Below are 25815 nucleotides of genomic sequence, written 5' to 3' on the forward strand. Positions count from 1 at the left end.
ATATGAACCTTGCATGACAGCAAAGAAATCATACATGATCCTAGTACGAATACGAAGAATAATACGTCTATTTTTCTATTTTTTTACCGAGTTTTTTTCAAGTTTTTATTCGGCAAGGAATCAAATTATGTGATTCCCTGGCATCACTTTGTGATCCGCCAAGAGATTCAAGGGTACATGTCATTGGCAGGGCTGGGCACATAAATTAAAGTTTTGGTATTCGCTGCAGCCAGTTTATACCTATAAATGCTCATTTGCATATAACGTCAAATTTGTTTAATGAAAGTGTTAAAATTGTAAAGTTGTTCTTTTAGCTCACGCAAAGAATCAAATGGGAATAGAAAAAGTGGAATAAAAATATATAAAAATATATATATTTCCGTGGATGATCCCTGTATTATTTCTAGGAAACCATATATGATCTTTGTATGACTGCTAAGAAATCATACAAACCATATATGACCTTGTATGAATACAAGGAATCATATATGACCTAGTATGACTACTAAGAATTGTGTATGATGAGCAACCTAACTTACATCCTATACGGTCTACTTTGCAGCATTTTCCCCCTCGAAATCAGGACACCATTTTAATCTGTTCATTACATATTAAAAATTTGTTTTAATTCTCCATAATTTATTCCGTTTTGTGTGTAGCTTGATTGAAAACCCTTATTTGTTGCTCGCGAAAATTCATTACCCAACACCCAACAAGTACTGCATTGGTAAAGATTGTTCATCGCTCATCTTTTTTGAGAATTAATTATACTTTAATTTTTGAAAGTTTATCTTTTTTCCGATTTTATCCTTTAGCCTAGTTAGGCTTCTACTTCAATTCATAAACCAATTATAAGAAACTATTTAGAATACATAACATAAAAAACATAAATTATAATTATATGAGAGTATTTTTCACCATTGGTTTAGACTTACATCCTTGTGACTTAATCTTGTTTGTGAGAAAATCAAACACGCTATTTCATTCTGACAAGAGCTCACAAAATTATCTGAAATGTTGAGCCAAGAAATATTACTGATTAATCATTTCCATTGTGTTTTCTTTATTGGATGGAAATTTTTCTTTTACACCGACAAATGTTTTTTACAATGTACACTCCTCGAGTAGAATACTAACCTCCATACATGGAGTTCATGGAAACTCCACCCACTTTGGTTCCAGTTATTAATTTGGGTGATCTAGCCCCGCTGATTGGAGACTTGGATCTGCTAATGGGTGACTTGGTTCCATCTGCTGCAACTTTCATTGACACACTCAGTTTCTTACCAAATTGGCCTTTTCCTCCAGCCACCGGAGGTCGAGCTAAAAATCATATGGAAACAAAATTGTTCAACTCTGATGCACGAAAGATAAACATTAAGACATTATTTCAACTTCAATTTCTTTCGACTATGCCATCAATTATGTGCTTTCCTCTTTTATTTTTCAAAAAAAACAGCTTGCTCCATGCAAGTTTTCCTTCCAGGTTTCAGAAAAAAAAGCACGGAAGAAACCACCCGACATCCAACATTAGATAAGAAAAAATACACCCCAAGGAAAAATACCCCATGGAAATAAAACCCTAGTTGACTGTTAAAGAGCTGCACATTTAGCGCATTTGATTGGGACTCGAGGGTAATGGCCATGTAGCAGCGGTTTGTGGAAATTGATATGAATTTGTTAAGAATAAATCACAAAGGAACACGACCGAAGCTCATTGGTAACATAGGGGTAGATATCCTTGGGGGCCTCTTTCTGTGAGATTTTACACCTACTTGAAAACTGGGGTTAATGTGTGCAAGGTTTTGTTGCCTACACTCATTCTTCCTCTGTTTCTTCTGACTTGAATTACATTACTAATGTTCTAAAAACGACTGCATGAAAAAAAATTTCTTGGCCAAACTCCTCACCAAACTCAAAGAACAAAGAAACGTCATGACAAAGTCTTAACAACAAAACTAGGAGTGAAGCAGAACTAGAATAGACAGAAAGTCCTGTTAATGCAAAGCTTCTGAGAAAAAATTATTTTAAAGTTATTGTTCTTGTAGTTATGTAGTTGCCATTCTGTTTAATCACTACCAAATATATGAGTTTTCCGAAAAATCCACACCTAATTAAAAGAGGGAAAAAATCCGCAACAAAAACACCTTTACGAAAAAACCCAACGAAATACGTTATCAGTTACCTCTGGAAGCACGATTGATGCTATTCAAATCCCTAGTCCTTTCTCATTTAACATTCAGTGCTCTATTTTTTCAGAACTTGAATTTCTCTGCAATGCAGCGAATTAATCGACAAATCAATGGGGGTATTAATGTTCGCTATTTGAGAAAAAAGTTTGAGAGATCTACAGATCTCTTAGTAAAATCTGACATTTTGCCTGCAGAACTTTTAATGAGCCAGATGAATGTTTCAAAACTTAGGAATGATATTTCATTATTGAAAACACACGGCACTGAGAGTTTTTGTCTAAGTGGTAATGTCTTAGCAAGAAAAAACAACAGAACTGAACAGCTAATTCTCTTAAGGTCGAGCAGTCGATCAATACAAAAAGGAAGCATCCAAAAGAGGAATAAACTTCCGCGTGATGTCCGGACTATCAGATCAAAATCAAAGTTTAAACGCATGTTAAAACAGCATCTGCTCCAACAATTCAAACATGTACCGTTGGAAAGGAACGTTGGTGGCTTCAAAAGTTATTTTTACCTTTAGAAAACGGAACCACTAATTTTGATTTTTAACATTGTATTGATTTTGTTTATATAATTTTAAACTTGTAATATTTAACCTCTGGGTTATATTTTCAATTTACTTGTTTAAAAAAAATAACCTCCACTCGTCACACTTGACTGTTAAAGATCAACGCATTTAGCGCCGTTGGTCATGAATTTCAGCCATGGCTATGCGTTAGCGGCTCATGGGTCTTGACATGGAACCATAACAGCTGCAAAAACTGTCATGGCCAAAACTCGATGTTATAATCTATTTTGTGTTAGAATGGGACTAATGATTACTATCCATGGGTTTTTCTCAAACTCGCAAATTTGACGCATGTTGACACACAGATGATACTTTTTAAGGTTATGGGAAATATTTTGTCAGGTATTGGAAGAATCCTTCGAGGAAAGGCGCTAGTTTGACCTGCTTAGTGCTTTTTTATCTCATTATAATTAATGCAATCCGACAGCTTTGAAAGATGTAATAATAATTACCAACCAAGTTTAGGAGTTTAAAAATTCGGATCCGTTTATTGCCTTTAGGGATTATCAATAATATGATACATTTCTGCGGCTTGAACACCGTTAAAAAGGCGGAGAAAATAACTCCTCGAAGGAAAGAACGCTCTATTAACAACCAGGAGTTGTGCATACATATAAAAAAGTTATGGTAAGTCTGAAAGTCAATTTTAAGCTCTATGATAATCTTAGAGCGCAGGAAAGTCTGGACACGGGTCTGGAACTTCATTCTGATCAAAGGTCACTTCGGCCTGTTTTGGTATGATTAGAGATGGCCTCGAGTGCACTGTAATCTGATCAAAGGTGGTTGAGAACGTACAAGAGTCTGATCAGAGGAGGCATCCGATCACACTTTAGTCTGATCGGAGTTTTTTTGTTTATTTATAGCATCAGCACAGCTATATATTATAAAATAGTGATTTATTGTCCCTGATTGGTTAGTCTGTGCTTGAGTGTTCAATTAATTACACGAAACAAAAGACCAACAATCTCTATTGATAGTTAAAAATCAAAAGTTCTAAACAAGTGAACAAACAAACGTACCACCCATAGCTGCCAAGGCATTCATCTTCCGCCTTGCACTGCGAGGCAGCACCATAGCTGGCATACCGTTATTTGGGCCAGCTGTCCCCAATGCACTGGCTGCGACTGCCATATCGGTGGGAGAAGGCGTGACCCTCGGAGGTGTAGGCACTTTGGCTCTCTTCCGGAAAGCTGAAGTGTGCTGTTCAGAGTAGATAGCCAGTAGATCAGTAACCTGAATGGGAAACCCAGGCTTGAACGGGAAAGAGGTAAACCACTAATAACTATTTCGTGTCGAGCAGACGAGGTTCTTTGACGAGAAGCCCTATAGATTACAAACTATGCTATTGTCAAGACCTTCCAGGCTTGAGCCCGTTCTAAGATTTGAATAATAAGGTCATCGATGGTTTCGTGTGATCCCTGATCAAGGCAAGGCGGCCCAAGTTACGGTTCTAGACTCAGCCAACCTCTAACTAGACCTTTTTATCAGACTTTTACCCTCCTCTGATCAGACCATTCCATACTCATGAACACCTGTAGTTAGAACATAGTGTGACTTCAAAAATTGTTCGACTCGGTGAGGCCGAAGTTGTCCATGTGGCTGGATAAATTTCCAGAGACTGCACCATATTAAAATCCAGACTTCTAGTCTTCTATTTAGGCGCTTATTTGTTCTGGCATCGAAGCGTTCTTTTTAGTAACTGTGCCAATCTTTTTCATTCCAGAGTTTTTGAGAATATTGTGTAAGATATCAGACCATAACCATCCGCTATATTGCGCTGGAAAAAGCTCAAGTTAGGTTGAAGTGGAACAAAAAATTATTGAATAAATTATGATTTCTTTTGTTTTCAACGAACTCACTTCAGTTGCTACATTAGAAGCAAGGAAAAATTCGTTAAAAACTAGCAGGCCCACAATCGCGATACCCTTAAACAGGCTGTTTAGATGCAAAACATTTTACCCACAATTTCATAGCGCATGAAAATCAAAATTTAATTTTTATCCACAGCACGAGAAAGAACAAAGAGATGAAAAAAAGTTTATAAAAAATATAATGGATAATGGAAATGAGTCAAAGAATGAAAAAAAACAGACAGGCTATTTTAACAAGAGGAATGAAAAGGAGAAAAAAGAAAGCACAACAAAAAAACAAAGAAAGAGCCAAATCAGGCAAAAAATGGTCAAAAAAATAATACAAATACAGATTAAAACAAACAAGAGCAAGAAGAGAGAAATGGAAAAAAACAAGACGCGGAGAAAGAAAAAGAACAAGGAAGAACAGAGATAGGAAAAATGAACAGAACAAAAAACTATAAAAGTACTGTTAAAGCAAGAAGAGAAACTTGAAAAGGTTATTGAATGAGAAAAAAATCAAAAATAAAATGGAAAGGAATGAAAGGAAGATAAGTGCAGAAAAAGGCAAGAAAGATTTGAAAGTAGAAAAGAAGCCAAAAAGCAAAGTAAAAAACTGTCCCTAAAAATACAAAAAAAAAATGAAAAGAGATAAAGAATAAAAAAAGATGAAGACAAATCAGTAGCATAAGCAAGAAAGAAGAAAACTAAAAAGAACGAAAAAGAAAAATGAGAGAAGATAATTGTTCAGAGAAAAAAGATTTATAAATTTAAGAAGGGAGAAAAGACCCATAGAATAAAGCAATGATAAAAAAGAAGATAAAAAATAGGAGAACGAAAAGGAGACAGCAGAAAAAAGAACAAAACCAAGAAACACAGAAAAAAGCAGGAAACGGAAAATTGAATAAACCTAAGAATAGAAAATAACAAAAGATAGAATGCAAGAAAATAGATTGAATAAAAACGGAAACCAAATAGAAATGAATACTTAACCAAAGAGGAAATTAGAAAAAAACGAAAAAAGATAGAAAAAAAAACAAAAAGTAATATAGAAGGAATGAAAGATAGAAAGGAAAGATTAAATAAAACGACTGACCTCTAACGCAGGCAGCAAAGTTGAGTTCAGAGGAAGTTGTGTCCTTGATACATTTGTACCTGTGAAACGAAGTTCCGACTACAGACGCGTTCGATCCCGCGCTCTCCTGTATGGAAGACGGGCGTATTAATCACTCGGCTATCAGGGTCATCTCGCAAAATCATCCAGTCAAGCGTAAAAAGTTCCCTCGAGAATTGAAATTGAAGAAGTGTTCCAGAGCGAAAAGCAAAAACATTTCACCAAAAAATTTGCATAACAATGAAGACTGGAACATTTACAAGAACTGCATCCGGTTTTATTTGAGAGGGTTGAAAAAGAACAAAAATGAGAAAAAATGAACAAAAAAACAAAGAGAATGATAGAAAACAACAGAAAGGATGAAAAGTTTTAAAAATCAGAAAAGATTTGCTGCAGGAGAGAAATTTAGAAAAGGAATGACGAGAGAAAAATAATAGAGATATAAAATAGCGGAAAGAAAAGATTAATTAAATAAATAAAAATCAAACAGAAAGAAAAGATATTTTGAGAGAAAAGAAACTAGAGAGAAACAAAAAAAGGTTCCAACAGACAAACGAGCTTTGGCAAATAAAGCAGTTAATGAAAAGAAAAGCGAGAGGAAACTAGAGAGCATTTCCCCTCCTCATTTTTTTTGAATCATGGCTTTCTTCACTTACCAATCTACAATTTGCATAAACCACTCATCAGGGCCTTTCTACCAATGTCCCATTTTCGATCATCAGTCGTTTTAGAGCACTTTTGTTAGCGGTCGTTGACTTTTTTTTATTCTGGATATTTTCGGTCATTGACCTTTTTGAAACACTTTTTCGGACATTTGTACATGTATTTTCGGGCATTGACCTCTAATAACGAGTCCCCCTAACTATGCTTGTTCTATAGGTCTCTTAAACATGCCACTCAAAGCTCTTAAACACGCAGCCCTATAAACTGTCACTCATTTAATATATAAGATGAGCTGACAAACGCTGATTTCAGGTCGAAAATGCGTTTTAAAATTGAAGTATACGTAGAAAAAGCAGCCGATAAGAAATTGAGCATCTCGCATTTATCACTGCATTCGCTATCATTGCATTTTGGCTTATGCCAAACCTTTTGCAAATTTGTAATTTATCTGGTGTAACTTTATAAAAAAATGTTCGCTATAAATTAAAAGTGAAAAGAAATCAAAAGTGAAAAAGTTGGTTCGCTATAAATGAAGTTTTTCACTAACCAATGCTGTATTTGATTTATTAGCGTAACATTTTTGAAGATTTAATGCCAAAGAGTTACAATTTGACAATGAATGTTGATTGTAGAAATTAAAATTCAGCTACGGTGGTTTGGGGGCCTTAGCCTCTAAAGTCCAACAAGTTTTGAAAATAATTCCTAAGTATTGCTTTTCTCTAAATTAGCCCTATAGGCGACTTTAATATTCTTAAAGACCTTCTGCCCTAACTAACTTATAAAGAAAAATGGGCACAATCCTTGACTTAGAAAAAGGTAACTTGCCCCAGCTAACTACTAGTACTTATGCCTACTGAGAAAAATATATCAAAACAGGCCGAAATCTAACTACGAACTCTCTGTCTTACCAACAGAAAGGAGAGACTTCACTTACAAAATTAAATTTAAAAAAAGTTTGAACTGAAAATCTACAAAAATCAAGCTGTATATATGCTCCGCAAAAGGAAATAATAGAGATATAACCAGGTCCGAATTTATTTTGTAAAGTAATGTTTTGCAAAAACGTCCCAAAAAATCACATGGTTGAATTAAGCTTATCCCCAATTTGGTAAGTGACTTCTAATTTGATCTGAGAAGTCTTAGGTTTAATTAGAGGTTCTAACAGAGCTGTCATTGTTAATCAAAATCAACATTTGTTCAATAAACTGCTCATAAAGTTCTTAATTCTTTAGCCATTATTCTTTCATTATAATTTATTTCGAAATTTCCGGGAAATAACCTAAGATTAGTGCTTTGCTATAAATTCTTCAGTTTCCCTTATTTTCTTAAGACATCTTAAAATAGAAATTCCATTTCAAAACTATCCTCTTGGACTTAACTATTCTCCCGAATAGTTAAAAAACATAAAGTACAAGAAATAGACATGAACAGAAATTGTACACTGCACTTTAGTTAGAATCAACTGTAAAACAGTCGTTTTGTTAGTTTCTCTCCGTGTGTCTGTAATCTGTTCAATGGTCGACAATCTATAGAACTACAAATGTTTCAATGCATTACCCAATCAAAGTCTTGCTCTCCTCAGCACCACATTGTTGCCTTGTACAATATAGTTCTACTGTACGAATCAACTCATTGGGTCACAGCTGGCATTTGGGAACTCTCCAAACCCGCCTAAGAGTGCGCTGAACCCCTTCGAGTGGTGATTGTCTGTTGTTCTAGTTCTTGTTTGAAGATGATTCTGACGATATTGGTTAACATGTTGTCGTAGATCTATGGTGAGCACCTATTATGCCCTTCGTTGAAACTCATCGCCACTTTTTGTCTTGTCCTTCGGTGGAAACAGTCAATGCATGTGTTGGCAAGTAAAAAAAATTTGCGGCGCACCAGCCACTATAAAAATTGTTTTGAATGTTGTCAACGTGCAAGAAAGAAAATAACTCTCCTTGAAAAAATCTAACCGTGTCAACGTACACAAAAGTAGATTCGAACTTGCTTTACCGCAGATCTAACTGAAAAAAAAACTAAACTTTGCAGACTTATGCACCAATATTGCGATATATCTCCTTTAAGAATCTCCTAGTCACTTAACAATTATTACCTATTAGGGGAGTGATCTCTTTAAAACCATCTATAAGTTGGAGTAGCTCTGGTGTGTTCTGAACTAAGAACAACCCTAACTCCTAGACGTTTTACATACAAATAAAAGACTGCAAACTTACTAGAGACCTTTTTTCTGACTAAATCAAAGCTGGTACCAATCAAAGTGTATTCTAGATAGTTTATCTTGGCTCTTTTCTAATTCTCTGTTCGATCGCTGAGTTTACACCAACTCCATCGAATAATCCTAAGAACTTAGAAAAGTTGAAACAAAGGAAACACTAATACTGTTGAAAATAACGAATATCGTAAATTAGCAAGTTAATTAAGAATCAAGAAACGGGGTCGATAAAGACTACTCTTTTTAAGACGTTCATAACAAAAGCGTTCAAAGATTTGCCCTTTGTATAACCGTGTCCGGACATCTATCGTTTTCCGGGGCGATTAACCGATTGTTTCAGTCGACAATTGATTTAAACAGGGAATCTAGGCTTTTGCTATGATGACGACTTTTAGATCAAATCTCGAACAAGTAACTCATCACTGAAAAAGCACAGAGACGAGTATAAGAAAACAAAAGAAGACTATATGTTAAACACCATTCATTTATTCGTTAAAAAAACAAGCAATAATCTTAACATATCTCCCTTTCCCTAATCCCTCTCTAATCCACTAATCCCATCTCTGTCGCCAATGTAGATTTTAATTTTCAGCAAAGGTGGTTCGGGGACCATAGCCTCTAAATTCCAAAATGTTTTGAATATAATTCCTAAGTATTGCTTTTCTCTAACTTAGCCCTTTAGGCGACTTCAATTTTCTTAAAAACCTTCTGCCCTAACTAACTTATAAAGAAAAGGTGGCACAATCCTTGACTTAGAAAAAGTTAACTTACACAAGCTAACTTCTAGTACTTATGCCTACTGAGCAAAATATATCAAAAACAAGCCGAAATCTAACTACGCACTCTCTGTCATACCAACAGAAAGGAAAGACTTCACTTAGAAAATTAAATTGAAAAGATGCTCTAAAAATCTACGAAAATTAAGCGGTATATATACTCCGCAAAAGTAAATAATAGAGACATAATCTCGTCCGATTTCTTTTTATAAACTAGTCATATGCGAAAAAGTCCCAAAAAATTACATGGTTGTATTAATTTTATCCCCAATTTGGTAAACAACCTCTAATTTGAGCTGAGAGTTCTTAGGTTTCATTGAAGGTTCTAAATCCGTTCAATTTACACTAAGTCAGAACTGTCATTAGTAATCAAAATCAATATTTGTTCAATAAACCGCTTATACAGTTCTAACTTACTTAGCCATAATTCTTTCATTATTAATTAATTCGAAACTTCTGAGAAATAACCCAAGAATAGTACTTTTTAGTACTTTGCTATAATTTCTTAAGCTTTTAAGTTTTCTTAATTTTCTTAAGTTATCTTAATATAGAAATTCCATTTCTACATTGATGTTAATGAAAAATTCCGCAAATTGAATTCTAAATATTTAGTCTTGCTTTGACTGCGCTGTTGCGGGCCACGATTTGCGATCCTCTCTTTTAGTGGCCCCAGGTTTGTAATAACCATATGGCATTGCTCCGGATCGTTTCGGATTATCACATTCATTCTGTACGAGTAATTTTACTCGAATTTGTCAATATTCAAATTTCAACATAGTAACAAACTGTGAAATAGACAGAGATGAAGGAAGCTATAATTGATAAATAACTGGATATAAGTACTCCGTGTTAATAATTGAGGAATTAGAATCATAATCGCAGATTGATACTCACACATCAGATGCAGGTTCCCTACAAAACTTAGGTTTCTGATTCATACTTGAAATCAAAGCTTAGGCTGTTCTAGACAGTTTTATGGGAATGTAATATTGCTACTAATAATTATATTTACTTTCTACGATGTAATGCACCTTCGAGCCCACATCAATGCATTCTTAGCTCCCGTTGCATGAGAACATTGGTCACAATAACACATCGGCATACGCAAGACCTGGCGAAGAATCGTTCGTGACGAAGTAAAGAAGCATATCAAACCACCGAAAATGTCAGCGAAGAAATGGGAGACTGAATGGTTCGACCTGTGCAAGGAAACAGCCCAGAACAGAAAGCAATGGAGAGGTCTTATTCGGGACCAAAATGTGGCGGGATAAGGGCAGCACTGCCCGTGAGCCCTATCTGGAATCTGGAACAAAATGTTGACTATAGTCACACACTAATGTCCCTGGGTAAACCTGGCCTGGGAAAATTTGATCAGAAGGCCTGATTTAGAGCGCATATAAGTCCGGAACAGAAATCTGAGACAATTTTAAACAGAATTGAAATGCTATAATTTTGAAATGGTAGAATTATGTCATAGAAATAATCTTAGGAATAATGTCATAGAGTGAAATCTTACTGAATGCGATCTCTGCATTCCGATAGGTGGAAGTGATTTGTGTGACCCAATGTCAGCTGAACTCAATTTTCTTCCTTCACTCTTGATTGTCTCATTCACCGTGGAGTCAGTAATTGGCTGTGGTGAAACTTCAACAGCAGAATTTGATTCTTCAGGTTCAATTTTGTGTTTCTGAAGCTCAGTCAAGATCTCATGGAAGCTAAAATTATCATATTGTACCGTGTATAGTGGACAGAACGATATAAAACGTTACAAACCAAAAAACTAAAATCTAGCAAAAGCAACTTCTTTTAAGAACATATTTGGGTGCACGTGGGGGAAATTATTGCTGGATATTACAGGGTCTTGACAGCCGATAGAACGCTAAAAACTTGAACAACCGACTGGCTAATTTATGATGAGTGGTTACTTGGGCGTGGAAAGGTGTGAAGCGAGGATATTTTTGGTCTCGGATAGTTTGATCAGAGTTTGTATCTGGTCTGAGATTGTCAAATCTGAGGTCGCTTGTTTTAATAAAATTCTGATCAGTGGTCACATGAGTGGTTGGTTTAAGCGGTCTATCTAGCCTGGAAAGATTGCGGAATAAAATGTTCAAATCCTCCGCAAAATTTGCTCCAATTTTTTTGGGGTTCTGCTACTACGCTAATATCTCCCAGGCTGAGCTGTGCGCTCGAAGTTGTTTTGATCGAACCCGGTTTCAAAATTTTCGGTTGAATTTTTGTAAGAAATGCGGAGAATTTTAGGGTGAATTTTTGTAAGAAATGCGCTGATTGCGGTGAATATAGTGAAAAAAACTTTCACCGCATTTCTTACAAAAGTTTCACCGCATTTCGTACAAAATTTCACCGCATTTGTTTTACATAACGTTAATTGAATCTGATTTAAATTCACAAGTAAAATCATAGAAGTATGTTACAGATGGCGCAGTGGAAAAATAAGCTGTAAAACTCCAGTAGGTTCGAACCGTGTACGGAAGCTTAGTTTTTGTAAAAATTTGGTTGAATGCGGTAAAATTCAACAATTCACCGCGATGCGCCGCAATTACCGCAAAACGATGGAAGAAAGACGTAGAGAAAATTTTGTTTCTACTGCATTTCACCGCATTTCTCACGTATATTCTTTGCCAAACCTCGACCCGGGACCGTCCAAGACCGAAAGTGCCTCTGATCAGATTCAGCAGTGCCCGACAGTTGATGTGTGCTTAAAGTGCGCTCGAATTCATCTCTGATCACTCAAAAACAGAAATGCTTTCATAAGAATTTCTAAAGCATAGGTAGTGTGCGTGAATATACTGACAATTATATACAGCACAGCTCAATCATAACCGTTTCAAATTCAAATTATCCAATAAAAAAAACTCGATTGGAACAAATTGTTACAAAGTTTAGTTTCCATTATACATTTTGACTGGTATTCATAGGATTCTCGTAAAAAATTGATTTTCTTTTGAAAAAAAACGAGCACCAAAAATTTTGCTCGTTTTGTTCAAATCCTGACCTTTCCTTATTAAAAACCGATTGCATGTTTTTAACGATGTCTAAAGGTTTTCACTGTGAACAATGAAGCCTTTCCTAGGGCGGGTGGATTTGCTCTCAGCTAATATCTCTATGTGTGTTTGTGTGTGTGTGTGTGTATATGTGTGTGGTGTATGTGCTATGTGCGTGCTGTCTATGTGTGTGTGTCCGTCAAATTATGTATGTGAGTGTGAGTACAAGTGTTCATGTGTTTGTGAGTGTGTTTGGTGTATCGTGTGTGTGTATTTGGTGTGTCTGTATATATGTGTGTATTGGCGGATTGGTGTTTGTTTGGTGTGTTTGTTCGTGTGAGAATATGTGTGGCAGGTGTGGTATGTGTGTGCGTATGTGTCAGATTGTTCGTTTGTGTGGGTGTTTGTGTGTGATGTATTTGTGTATATGAAGCGCGTAAGCGTACTGGTGAGTGTTTGCGCCCAGGTCAATTAAACATAATACAAATTTTCTTGCGAACAAAGAAGCAAACATAAGATTCCTAATTGCCACACAAGACAATGAACGAATAGCATGATTTTTTGGGGCGAAGATCTTAAATAACTCCTTTGTTGTCATACAAGAAGGATACTAATTTTTTGGGAAACACTTGTTTTTCGTCCTCGGATTTTAATAGGAAAATTTTCCAGTAATCAAATAGAGTCATATATGAAGCATAAAAAAGCGAATGTCTGATTTAAGTGAATGTCAGAGACTATTTGAATCCGTTGTGACCAATAGTGTCAAAAGAGACATACTCGAGGCACTACTACCGAATAGCACTAAAGGATGGGTCGCTTTATACTTACAGGGCAGGTTTTTTACGAAGAAAATAATAATAATAAAACAAAGTAGAGAAAAGTCAAGCAGTGTGTTCCCCAAGGTCATGTATTATCGCCAATGCCCTTCAACATCCGCATGAGCAAGAAGTACAAACATCACGTCTTACGCTGATGATAAAGCCTCAACTACTTCTAAACTACAGGTTGAAAAATTACGTGACAGGAAAACTCCATGGCTTAATATTTTACACCACTGTCAAGAATCAAGAGAAATTAAATTGTCTGCTGAAGAATCAGATGCAACTGGGTTCATAATCAAAGAGGCCAAATTTGATCCACACCTCAATAACAACAATTCACCAATACCATTAAAAGTCCAAAGTCAAAGTAATTGGTGTTATCTTCGATAGTGAGCTGAATTTTGGAGAACATGAAAAAATTACCAAAGAGAGAATACAAAAGCACAATTACATACTGAAGAAAATTGCTGGTAGCGACTTGGGATGCACAAAAGAGAACTCTCAGTGACTTACAAAGCTACTTAAACTACGCTGCTCCCGTATGGGCTTCCACAATCAGCAATACAAACTGTAACCATCTCCAAGCGCAACAAAACATTGCTTTTTGCATAATTACTGACTGTGTAAAAATGACCAACATCAATGAATTAAACAAAGAGGTTGCAATTCTGCCTGTCAAGGCTCACACTGAAATGTTAGCAGAGCAATTTTTAGCCGGCAGTTGTCAGAGCCATCGCGCTGATCATGAAGCAACCTCTTCAACCAGTTTTCGTCCCATAAAACTGAAACTAAAAGACAGATATAGCGACCGCGTGAAGCAACACACCAACAATAAAGAGCAGTTAAATTGCAAAGAATACAGAGATGCGCTCAAAAGTATCCACCAACACACGGTCCATACTCTGTTGAACAAAGACAGCAAGCAACTGGGTAAACCTCCACCAAAGATAGCAGAGGAAGAAAAGACGCTGCCACGAACCACACGTATCCAACTAGCACAACTGAGAACTAGATACTGTCCCCTACTAAACTCTTAGTTGAGTAGGAACTGTGAAAATGTTGATAACCACTGTCCCAAATGTGATGTAGCACCACATGACATAAACCACTTTTTCAACTGCAGTAAGAATACCACGGACTTGAAATTAATTGACTTGTGGGAAAGACCAGTAAAGAGGTAGCCAAATGGCTGGACTTAATTCCATCAGTCCTACACGACCACACCTTACAGAATAATCCGCCTTCTTTGACTTTTTCCCTTGATGTTGACGATGCCCCTCCTGTTCCCTTTAACCCGGGGACCGCAGGTCATTCACCACGGCGTAGATTTAGAAAAGTTGCCGCACCACAAGCAAGTTGTGGATAGGCAGTCACACTCAACTACTAATAAACCATTTAATATTATGATACAAATACAACTAGGGTACCAGTTAAAAACGGCAATAAGCGCCTGTATCCCGCCAAAATTACCTGCGAATTGCAGCTCTGTGCGACAGCTACAACAACTTCAATCCGTTTTATGCACATATTACTCTTTTAAACATTTTTATATCCACAAAAACAACAACAATATACACTATTGCTTTTGTTAACATCCTACGCATATATGTGGTACGTGGGTATATGTGTGTGGTCTGTATGTTGGGAAGGTGTTCGTGTGGGTGATGTGTATGTGTTTATCTGTGCGTGTGTATGTGTGTTTGTTTGTGTGGTTGTGTATGTGTGTGAGTGAGAGAGGGACTGTGGGAAAAATCTTTCAATTTAACTTAATTTACGTTTCAGGTTGTCTATCCTGTCTTATAGCGACGTTGAGTCTGTTCAGCTGTCTCTGGTGTAGTCTGTCGTGATGTCTAAGCTTCCCCCTCTCATACAGGGTTGTAAGCAGAGGGTCCACCCCACACTCTCCCCCAACACCTCCGAAATCCTTTCGTGAGTCGCACTTCACTCGACCAGAGAGCAATCTGAAGTGGCCGCAGCAATAAACGATTTTAGATGAGTTTATATGATTTTTTTTCATCCTGTTGAAAAAAACACTCGTTAGTTTGTGATTTTTGATGTGTTTTTCTTTAAATCTACACTCGGTAGAGTTATTTCTCAAGCTCATTTTGGCCGAGAACGGTCTTTCCATGGACAATTTTTGGCCGAGTGTATCTTAATGAGACTAGATCTCAACTAGGGAAGATATTACTCTCCATAGTGCTTTCGGATCAACCTGGACTTATCGACTCTAGGACTGGGACCACCAAACGAAGCCTTATCAACAGGTCTTGACGGACTGTCAAATAATGTCATTCATGAAGAATTAGACTCAGTTTATTGACAAATTGTCCACGCAACACGTTTAATTCAAATATACACTTGCATTTTATATGCCTATTTGCACTCCAAAATAGGAGAAGATGAAGCCAGCATAAGTTACCGAGGCTGAAGTCCCAGTCGAAATGACCTCTGATCAGTCAACTGTTTTCAAAAACTTTTGGGGTAGAAGCGGTTTTATCAGACTACTGTCCACATTGTCTTGGTGGCCCTGGCTCAGATCGCAGTTCAGTTTTTTTGGCGCACGAAATCAATGTCTTTCTTCTCGGCTTAACTTTTTAAATGAGAAAAAAAGTACAAGAGATGGTAACTATGACACTATTTCGGTAACGAGTTGTGAGATGACTCTTTCTACACTCACATTAATGAATCATGTCTGTCACTTTGTGGTCTGAAGAGGACACTGGTCAGGAAAACTCCCTGGTTCACCCCAATCGACTCCCATTGGAAACTGTCCAGCTGCTTCCAAGTATCTCTAAGTCTGGCACTGCACCCCAAGGAATGAAGAAGCTCCTGGGTAAGAATAATAAGCGTCAAGATGATATCTCATTTTTCTACCCCTAGTCGGAATCTACACTTCATGAAAAGACAAGATATTGACCCAAGTTACACAGTCGAACACATAACTAAAGTCATTAATAATATCTTAGCAGTCATGCAATATACAAAACATTTTATATGATACAAAGCAGTAAAATATCTAAGGAGTTTCAGGAACAACAAATTAGGCCAAAATTGCAATTAACAAAGGTAATAGGGCAACACGAGTTTCATTCGCATTGTGGATCATCTTCCAACAGCTTAATGTCTATTTCTTAATCTCTAGATTTAATAGCGGAAAACAATAACAGTCACATTCTCATAAACTGATAGCGAATGATAATACCTTTATTTTGTACATTCTTTCTTCGAAGTTGAGATTACAAGCCAGCATTAGAGGGGAAATTCTCCCAGATAAAGATAGAGGCTCACTGTCAACTGATATTGCCAACTCCTTTAATCTGGAAAAAAAACACAAACCTCAAGATTCAGTCAAGCAAACAACACCTTATTGCTAATGTCTTGTCTTGTGTTCTCATTCTCGCCATTACTGTGCCTTATCACTTTTTTCAAAATTAAAATCAGGCAAAGTTTGCTCCGATATGTTTTGCAGGCTTTTTATAATTCTCTCTGTCTCTTTATGACGTTTATGAGTAAGTTCGAAGAATTCTGGCAGTAATGGAAAGATCGAATGTCAAATTTGCATCAAGCGTTAAAGTAAATTTCATTCGATCACATAAAAAAACGAGTGTGAAAAAATCGTGTTATTTCACACGAGAGACTTTTTCGAGTTCATTATTCACAAAGCCTATTTTTCACAGCATTTTTCGTGTTTCCCGTCCCCACTCTCACCGTTGTCCAGTATAGTTTCTAATCTGTCGTTTAATTAAAGGAGAATTCATTACCAATAGATTATTAATTACATCAACATCCTTCGCGTTTCTATACACTAATTGAGGTTAAAAACAGACGGCAGATTTGATTTAAATCATTGCTCATACAGAAATTTAGTTTTTCAATTGGTTCTAAATTGGTTCTTGTGCAATAGTAAAATACGGTTAAATGACAAAATACCCAATGCCAAAATACCCAATGTGCCAAAATACCCAATGCCATTATACCCAATTTACTCCCTTTGATCTTTTCGTTCAACAAGGACGCTCGGTAATGTGCGTTTGCACATTAAGTTCCGACCCCGCTCATCTACATTTTTCACTTAATTGTCTACCAAATGTGGAAGAGATAAAAAAATTAACATATCAACATATCGTTCAACAAACTATTAAAAGAATTAAACAATTTACTCTAGAGGGCCTATGAGACCTGTGGCTACCATAATGTGAATACCAGAAAGGACGGCAATAAAAATCAAAGAGTTACAAGTATTAATTACGACAAAAACTCCTTGACCGTTTTTTGAAAACCACTAATAACCAAATCAAAATAGCATCAGATAAAATTTATACTAAGAAGATTAACTGGTACTTTTTGGAACAAAATATGGGACTTTTCCTCAATGCGACTTGGCAGCAAGTCGACTAGAAAAGGGCAAAAGCGGCAGAAGTTTATTAAAACATTGTTTTTTTACAAAGAATATAATTCGAACTGATTAGAAACATTACACATCAAATGAAACAATTGAGAGAGTCTTTTATACCTCAATAGAGACCAACTAAGGCCTTTCATTATCCAGGATATGTCATACGACTACAAAAAGAACGACAAATACAGGCAAAAACGAATATTTTGCACGAAAAATTATGCACGAAAACGATGTCCTCCCAACCATTTAAATATTAAGCTGATCACTAAAAACATTAAAGATCTTCGTTTGCATTTTTTGCAGGTGACAACATTTGTAAGTCAAATGACGCCCATTATTGTGATACTGTGAAAAGAAAACAAAAACCTACAAAAAAGGGGCAAACTTGCAAAAATCACAAAAATTGGTTTTATGAAAACTGGTTGTTCCAAGAAGAAAGACCATTTGACGAAAAAAAAACAGTTATGAAGAGCAAATTTTAATTTGAAAAATAAATGATGTGAATTCTATATAGAGATGCTTAGCTACGGTTTAACAGAAATAAAGTTGGCAGATCTCAAAAATCTATCTCTTTTTTTTAAATAAAAACATATATTATAAAAATTCATAGCCAACAAAAGCTTTCGACTAAAAGGATAAATAGTTTGTCTTGCAACTACTCGGAAAACTCATTGCGACTGCTATTAATGAGACCAAATCATAAGACTATAAAATAACATTAAATACAAGCTGAACAAATAAGTTTCACGATTAACTTCTAGAAACCACAGTTTTGAAGCCATTAAATTTATAAGATATTAACCGCGAGAATATAACGTCTTAATTTGCGTCTCTTTTGATCATCATAACATCTTTTTGTAAAACGACTCTCACAAAATGACAACAAAAAGAACCACGAAAACTGAAAAGTATCTAAACTGTACAAAATTCTTCTGAAACAAATTGTTTAAGCCCTGATGACATCAATTAAAAGATTTAAGCAACAAAAAAACTTCGGGTATGATTCAACAAAACATTTAAATGAGCTCTAAATCAAAAACCAGAAGAAAAAAAATATTTAAGTTGAGGAATACTATTACTCTTTTTTTAAGAAATTTATTTCGAAAGTCGAAACAATCATTAGTTATTTACCTATATCAGTTATTTAGGTTCACTTGTTTAAACACTCGTTAGTTTGTAATTTTTTTTAAATCTACACTCGGTAGAGTTATTCCTCAAGCTCATTTTGGCCGAGAACGGTCTTTCCGTGGACAATTTTAGCCGAGGACTGTATTTTAATGAGACTAGATCTCAAGTAGGGGAGATATTACTCTCCATTATGCTTTCGAATCAACCTGGACTTATCGACCCTAGGTCTGGGAACACCAAACAAAGCCTTATCAACAAGTCTTGACTGACTGTCAAATAATGTCATTATGAAGAATTAGACTCAATTTATTAACAAATTGTCCACGCAACACGTTTAATGCAAATATACACTTGCATTTTAGATGCCTATTTGCACTCCAAAAAATCAGTATTAGAAAACTAGAACAGTTAGTAGGAGACGATGAAGCCGACATAAGTTACCGAGGCTGAAGTCCCAGTTGAAATGACCTCTGATCAGTTAACTGTTTTCAAAAACTTTTGGGGTAGAAGCGGTTTTATCAGAGCACTGTCCACATTGTCTTGGTGGCCCTGGCTCAGATCGCAGTTCAGTTTTTTGGGCGCACGAAATCATTGTCTTTCTTCTCGGCTTAAATGTTTAAATGAGAAAAAAGGTAAAAAAGTTAGTAACTATGACACTATTTCGGTAACGAGTTGTGAGATGACTCTTACTACACGCACATTAATGAATCATGTCTGTCACTTTGTGGTCTGAAGAGGACACTGTTCAGGAAAACTCCCTGGTTCACCCCAATGGACTCCCATTGTTAACTGTCCAGCTGCTTCCAAGTATCTCTAAGTCTGGTACTGTACCCCAAGGAAAGAAGAAGCTCCTGGGTAAGAATAATAAGCGTCAAGACGATATCTCATTTTTCTACCCCTAGTCGGAATCTGCACTTCATGAAAGACATGATACAAGTTACACAGTCCAACACATACCTAAAGTCATTAATAATATCTTAGCAGTCATGCAATATACAAAACATTTTATATGATACAAAGCGGTAAAATATCTAAGGAGTTTCAGGAACAACAAATTAGGCCAAAATTGCAATTAACAAAGGTAATAGGGCAACACGAGTTTCATTCGCATTGTGGATCATCTTCCAGCAGACTTAATGTTTTTTTCCTAATCTCTTGATTTAATATCGGAAAACAATAACAGTCAAATTCTCATAAACTGATAGTGAATGATAATACCTTTATTTTGTACATTCGTTCTTCGAATTTGAGATTACAAGCCAGCATTAGAGGGGAAATTCTCCCAGATAAACATAGAGGCTCACTGTCAACTGATATTGCCAACTCCTTTATTCTGGAAAGAAAAACAAAAACCTCAAGATTCAGTCAAGCAAACTACACCTAATTGCTAAGGTCGTGTCTTGTGTTCTCATTCTCGTCATTACTGTGCCTTATCACTTTTTTTCAAAATAAAAATCAGGCAAAGTTTGCTCCGATATGTTTTGCAGGCTTTTTATGATTCTCTCTGTCACTTTATGACGTTTATGAGTAGGTTCGGAGAATTCTGGAAGTAATGGAAAGAATGTCAAATTTGCATCAAGCGTTAAAGTAAATGTCATTCGATCACATAAAAAAATCGTGTGTGAAAAAATTGTGTTATTTCACACGAGAGAGTTTTCGAGTTCATTATACACAAAGCCTATTTTTGACAGCATTTTTCGTGTTTCCCGGCCCCACTCTCACCGTTGTCCAGTATAGTTTCTTATCTGTCGTTTAATTAAAGGATAATTCATTACCAATTGATTATTAATTACCTCGACATCCTTCGCATTTTTATATACTAATTGAGGTTAAAAACAGACGGCAGATTTGATTTCAATCATTGCTCATACAGAAATTTAGTTTTTCAATTGGTTCTAAATTGGTTCTTGTGCAATAGTAAAATACGGTTAAATGACAAAATACCCAATGCCAAAATACCCAATGTGCCAAAATACCCAATGCCATTATACCCAATTTATTAACTTTGATCTTTTCGTTCAACAAGGAGGCTTGGTAGTGTGCGTTTGCACATTAAGTTCCGACCCTGCTCATCTACATTTTTCACTTAATTGTCTACCAAATGTGGAAGAGATAAAAAAATTAACATATCAACATATCGTTCAACAAACTACTAAAAGAATTAAACAATCTACTCTAGAGGGCCTATGAGACCTGTGGCTACCATAATGTGAATACCAGAAAGGACGGCAATAAAAATCAAAGAGTTACAAGTATTAATTACGACAAAAACTCCTTGACCGTTTTTTGAAAACCACTAATAACCAAATCAAAATGGCATCAGATAAAATTTATACTAAGAAGATTAACCGGTACTTTTTGGAACAAAATATGGGACTTTTCCTCAATGCGACTTGGCAGCAAGTCGACTAGAAAAGGGTAAAAGCGGCAAAAGTTTATTAAAACATTGTTTTTTTTTAAAAAGAATATAATTCGAACTGATTAGAAACATTACACATCAAATGAAACAATTGAGAGAGTCTATTATACCTCAATAGAGACCAATTAAGGCCTTTCATTATCCAGGATATGTCATACGACTACAAAAAGAACGACAAATACAGGCAAAAACGAATATTTTGCACGGAAAAATTATGCACGAAAACGATGTCCTCCCAACCATTTAAATATTAAGCTGATCACTAAAAACATTAAAGATCTTCGTTTGCATTTTTTGCAGGTGACAACATTTGTAAGTCAAATGACGCCCATTATTGTGATACTGTGAAAAGAAAACAAAAACCTACAAAAAAGGGGCAAACTTGCAAAAATCACGAAAATTGGTTTTATGAAAACTGGTTGTTCCAAGAAGAAAGACCATTTGAAGAAAATAAAACAGTTATGAAGAGAAATTTTTTTTGAAAAATAAATGATGTGACTTGTGTATAGAGATGCTTAGCTACGGTTTAACAGAAATAAAATTGGCAGATCTCAAAAATCTATCTCTTTTTTTAATAAAAACATATATTATCAAAATTCATAGCCAAGAAAAGCTTTCGACTAAAAGGATAAATAGTTTGTCTTGCAACTACTCGGAAAACTCATTGCAACTGCTATTAATGAGACTAAATCATAAGACTATAAAATAACATTAAATAACAGCTGAACAAATAAGTTTCACGATTAACTTCAAGAAACCACAGTTTTGAAGCCATTAATTTTATAAGATATTAACCGCGAGAATATAACATCATCATTTGCGTCTCTTTTGATCATCATAACATCTTTTTGTAAAGCGACTATCACAAAATGACAACAAAAAGAACCACGAAAACTGAAAAGTATCTAATCTTCACAAAATTCTTCTGAAACAAATTGTTTAAGCCCTATTAAACATCAATTAAAAAGTTTAAGCAACAGAAAACTTTTGGTATGATTCAACAAAACATTAAAAAAGCTCTAAATAATGAGGCTAATTTACGAAAATGATACAACATTGTAAAATAAGATAAAAAACGCATACCAGAACAAAATATTTAAGTTGAGGAATACTATTACTCTTTTTTTTAAGAAATTTATTTCGAAAGTCGAAACAACCATTAGTTATTTACCTATATCAGTTATTTAAGTTCACTTATTTATCTATAGTTGGCCACTGAGACCTTTAACTACACAATATTTGCCCTATGACAACAAAAATTAACAACAAATAAAGGGCAAAATAAAAATCTCTACCAATTTCTGCAAGAGAACGGTGTCGCAGCCCTTCAAACCATATGTTATGCAAACAAAAGTTTTGTTTTATTTCAAATGTTGTAAAGTTTTTGCAGTTAGATTGTTAACAAATGTGACAATTTACAAAAGAATCAAAAACAACAGCAAAAATGGGCAATTATGCACAAAAATCAGAAAATTTTGTATGAAAACTCGTAGTGCCAAAAGCAAGAAAACCTGCTATTAAAACAAGTGGCCACAAAATTAGTTTTTATGCGGTAAAGAGGAAAGTGTCTCCCGTACTTACTGAGAATAAGCAAATTGTTCACTAAAATAATATAAAAAATAGACAAGTTCAAAAAATCAGAGATATTTCCTTAAAACAAATACATTCAATAACATAAGAGACATTAGGTATCAACGGAATGAATAGAAAAAATTAACCTGCATCTTCATAGGAAGAATTTTAGGTTTTTGAGTGGTTAAACTTAAATATCAGACTGACGAAAGAATAACAATTGAGGGCAAAATACAAGAATTCAGTTAAATTTTAGTAAAACTCTTCCTCAAAGCCATAAAAACCCTTTGGTTCTCTGAAAACAAACTGTATCTCCATTTGGCCTCAAATTTACGTAAATTGGAGCTATCATTAACGAGCCTTGAGTATTGTCAATGATTAACATTAAGAAAAACAAAAGCAAAAATGTTTTGAAAAAAGGCAGCATCAAAATAAAAACCAAAAAGTGTCTGATTCTAAGAATCCATGATATTATCCAACCTCTCCCGAATTTTATCGCGCACCCAGCAAACCTACCAAGTGTTCCAAGTATTTACGAATTAGACCAATTGTTGAGTGGAATTCATCAAACATTGAAAAAAAAGTTGCATTTTGTACAATTATCGAGTTAAATCCACAAAAAACGGAAAGATGTTAATTCCAGAAGACCTTCATACGGCGCCTAATTATAAATAGCGCTCTTTTTGAGATAAGGGAGTCTGTTTAAAGGCTTCAAGGTCACTAAGTTTAGCAGAATTTAACAAAGTGGACCAAAAAAGCATATTTTGTGCCATTTTTGATGAAAAAAGTTTGAATTTTGAAAGTTTTATCAGAAATTTTAGCCAGAAAAAACTTCAATCAAACAATTCAGCAACGCTATTCTGTTTCTAATGGTAACAACAACAATCTGCCGTTAAAAATTTTAATTTATTTTGAATTTAATTAGCGAAAGTGTGCCAAATTTTAGCAAAAATTACTGAAAATGTGAACAAAAACAGTCGAATGTTCACAAAACTTTAAACCTCGATAACTCCCTATAAAACACGAAAATAGAAAAAATCTTTGTAACTCCGTATTCTACGCTGGACGGGCTTTTTAATGTTACCACTCACAATTCTCTACTATGAATATATCGGTCGGCCGAAATTGACTGAACAAAAAAACCCCAGCTGAGTATATAGTTCCTCCCTCCCCACTAAAGTGGGGTTCGGAACAATAATCCGATTACAAATTAGCTCTCAAATTTACAAACATGTTTTCCCGCAATTAAGTTGCTAGTTTAATCCCATGTTTGGTTGTGATAGTTTCATACCAAGTCCCACGGGCCGCTGAGGCATGGCCATGGCCCGCGAGGCATGGCCAAACGCACTAACTAAATATTATGCTAAATAATCGTTCTGATAGTTTCAACGTCAGAATAAAATATTGGGTATATTTTGGGTGTTTTGTCACATTGGGTATTTTGGCATTGGGTAATTTGTCCTGACACCGTAAAATACGTTAATTATACTCAGTTTTAAGCTCATTAAGTATTTGTTTAAATTATTTTCTGATTAGTTATGTTGTCCAAGAATGTGTGCCACAAATTTGTTGCATTTGTCTAAACGTTATCCACTGTTAACATATGTGACTCTTTCTTAGCTGAATTGGTTTAACTAAGATTGGCGAAGGATAAAAATCAATTTTAGTTAGTCGCGGTGGTTGCCCCGCAAGTTAAGATAAAATTGCGACTTCGGTTACAATTTCCGCGCGATATACAAACATAGTGAAGTGTTTCATCAATCTATATCAATCTTTATAAATTTTATCTCTCATATTAGTTGTTGAGGAAAAAAATTTTAGATTTTAAATAGTTTGCGTTAGTTTTGCGCTGTAGTAAGGAGCATTTCTTAAAAATATTTTTATGATTTTGAATCTAAACAGATTAAGTTATCGTGAAAACGGTATTCTTGTATGTCAAGTTTCTCCTAATTTTACATAGGCTTTTATTTCAACGTTCTTTTTCAAATTGACAAAATAATAGGTTTCAAAGATACAATATCCCTCTACGCTTAAATTATACATAATAGGATTTTTGTTTTTTCTAAGGGGCACCTTTTCACCGAAAAAGTTTCTGGCTTTTTAAAAAAAAGTTGGATGCTCATGTTATGCAGCGTTAATGAGGAGTGTTTACTTTTTTTTCAGATTTTCATATAAAATTTTCAACGTAATTGAACCTAGGTGATAAATAGAGCTAAATAATTAAAGAGATTAACCGCTAGTGAGGCCATCCATAGATGAACTGTGACAAGTAATATCTCGCAAGGTAGTGCATGACTCACAAATAGTAAAAATGTTGCAGGTTTCTACGAGCACAAAACTTGTTAGCAACACTTTTTATTGCCTTGTAGCACAAAACTTGTCTTAGCATACCAATCTTTTGAAACTACTTTCCGCAAATTAGCCTTTATTTAGCTTTAAGTGGCGTTTTTTAATTAAACACGCAAGACCTAATTTACGTACAAAACTTCCATAGAGCCATAATATTCGCAATGCCAATCTTAGTATTGTCATTTTTTAGCCAATATTAGTCAACAGAGAGACTTTTGTACAATTTTTTTTAGTTATGTCGTTTTTCTGTCATTTCAGTCAAACCAAATCGCAGATAACAGTATCAAGTGCAAGTGCACATATATATATATATATATATATATATATATTTCTAATAACACACACACACACACACACATACCCTCACACACGCACACACGAACACACACACACACACACACACACACACACACATATATATATATATATAAATATATATATATATATATATATATATATATATATATATATATATATATATATATATATACTTGCACTTGTCACCGTTGTCACTTGCACTTGCGCCTGTCACGTGCGATTTGGTTCGACGGAAATGAAAGACAAAAGACCACCTATATACTCGTTAATAACAGCTGTTTGCCAAGTAGTCCGGGCTGGGGTTTTCAATGAATCCCAAGGTTGGATCACATGAATTTCATAGAAATGCTTTCTATTGGCTCAAAATTTTTATGGTTCTGTTACACAAAGTGAATTTACACTTCTATTGCACCATTTTTATGCTTC

The 25815-nt window shown here is 35.2% G+C and overlaps 1 protein-coding gene across 2 annotated transcripts in view; it reads right to left on the reverse strand.

Moving 5' to 3' along the window:
• LOC142337183 (uncharacterized) overlaps nucleotides 1-25815 on the reverse strand; it is a 160466-nt gene that overhangs the window by 132764 nt on the left and 1887 nt on the right. Inside the window, exons 2-7 of one of the 2 annotated variants that reach the window (XM_075386300.1) lie at nucleotides 16407-16521; nucleotides 15882-16033; nucleotides 14980-15165; nucleotides 10898-11096; nucleotides 3780-3993; nucleotides 1138-1323 (exon numbers count right to left, since the gene is read on the reverse strand). In XM_075386300.1, the coding sequence (XP_075242415.1) occupies nucleotides 1138-1323; nucleotides 3780-3993; nucleotides 10898-11096; nucleotides 14980-15165; nucleotides 15882-16033; nucleotides 16407-16521 (1052 nt within the window). The remainder of the gene's footprint in view (nucleotides 1-1137; nucleotides 1324-3779; nucleotides 3994-10897; nucleotides 11097-14979; nucleotides 15166-15881; nucleotides 16034-16406; nucleotides 16522-25815) is intronic. The other variant, XM_075386302.1, reaches the window with a different exon arrangement.

This window comes from Convolutriloba macropyga, chromosome 3 (assembly GCF_964194025.1).
Source record: "Convolutriloba macropyga chromosome 3, txConMacr16.3, whole genome shotgun sequence".
Classification (NCBI taxonomy): Eukaryota; Metazoa; Xenacoelomorpha; order Acoela; family Convolutidae; genus Convolutriloba; species Convolutriloba macropyga.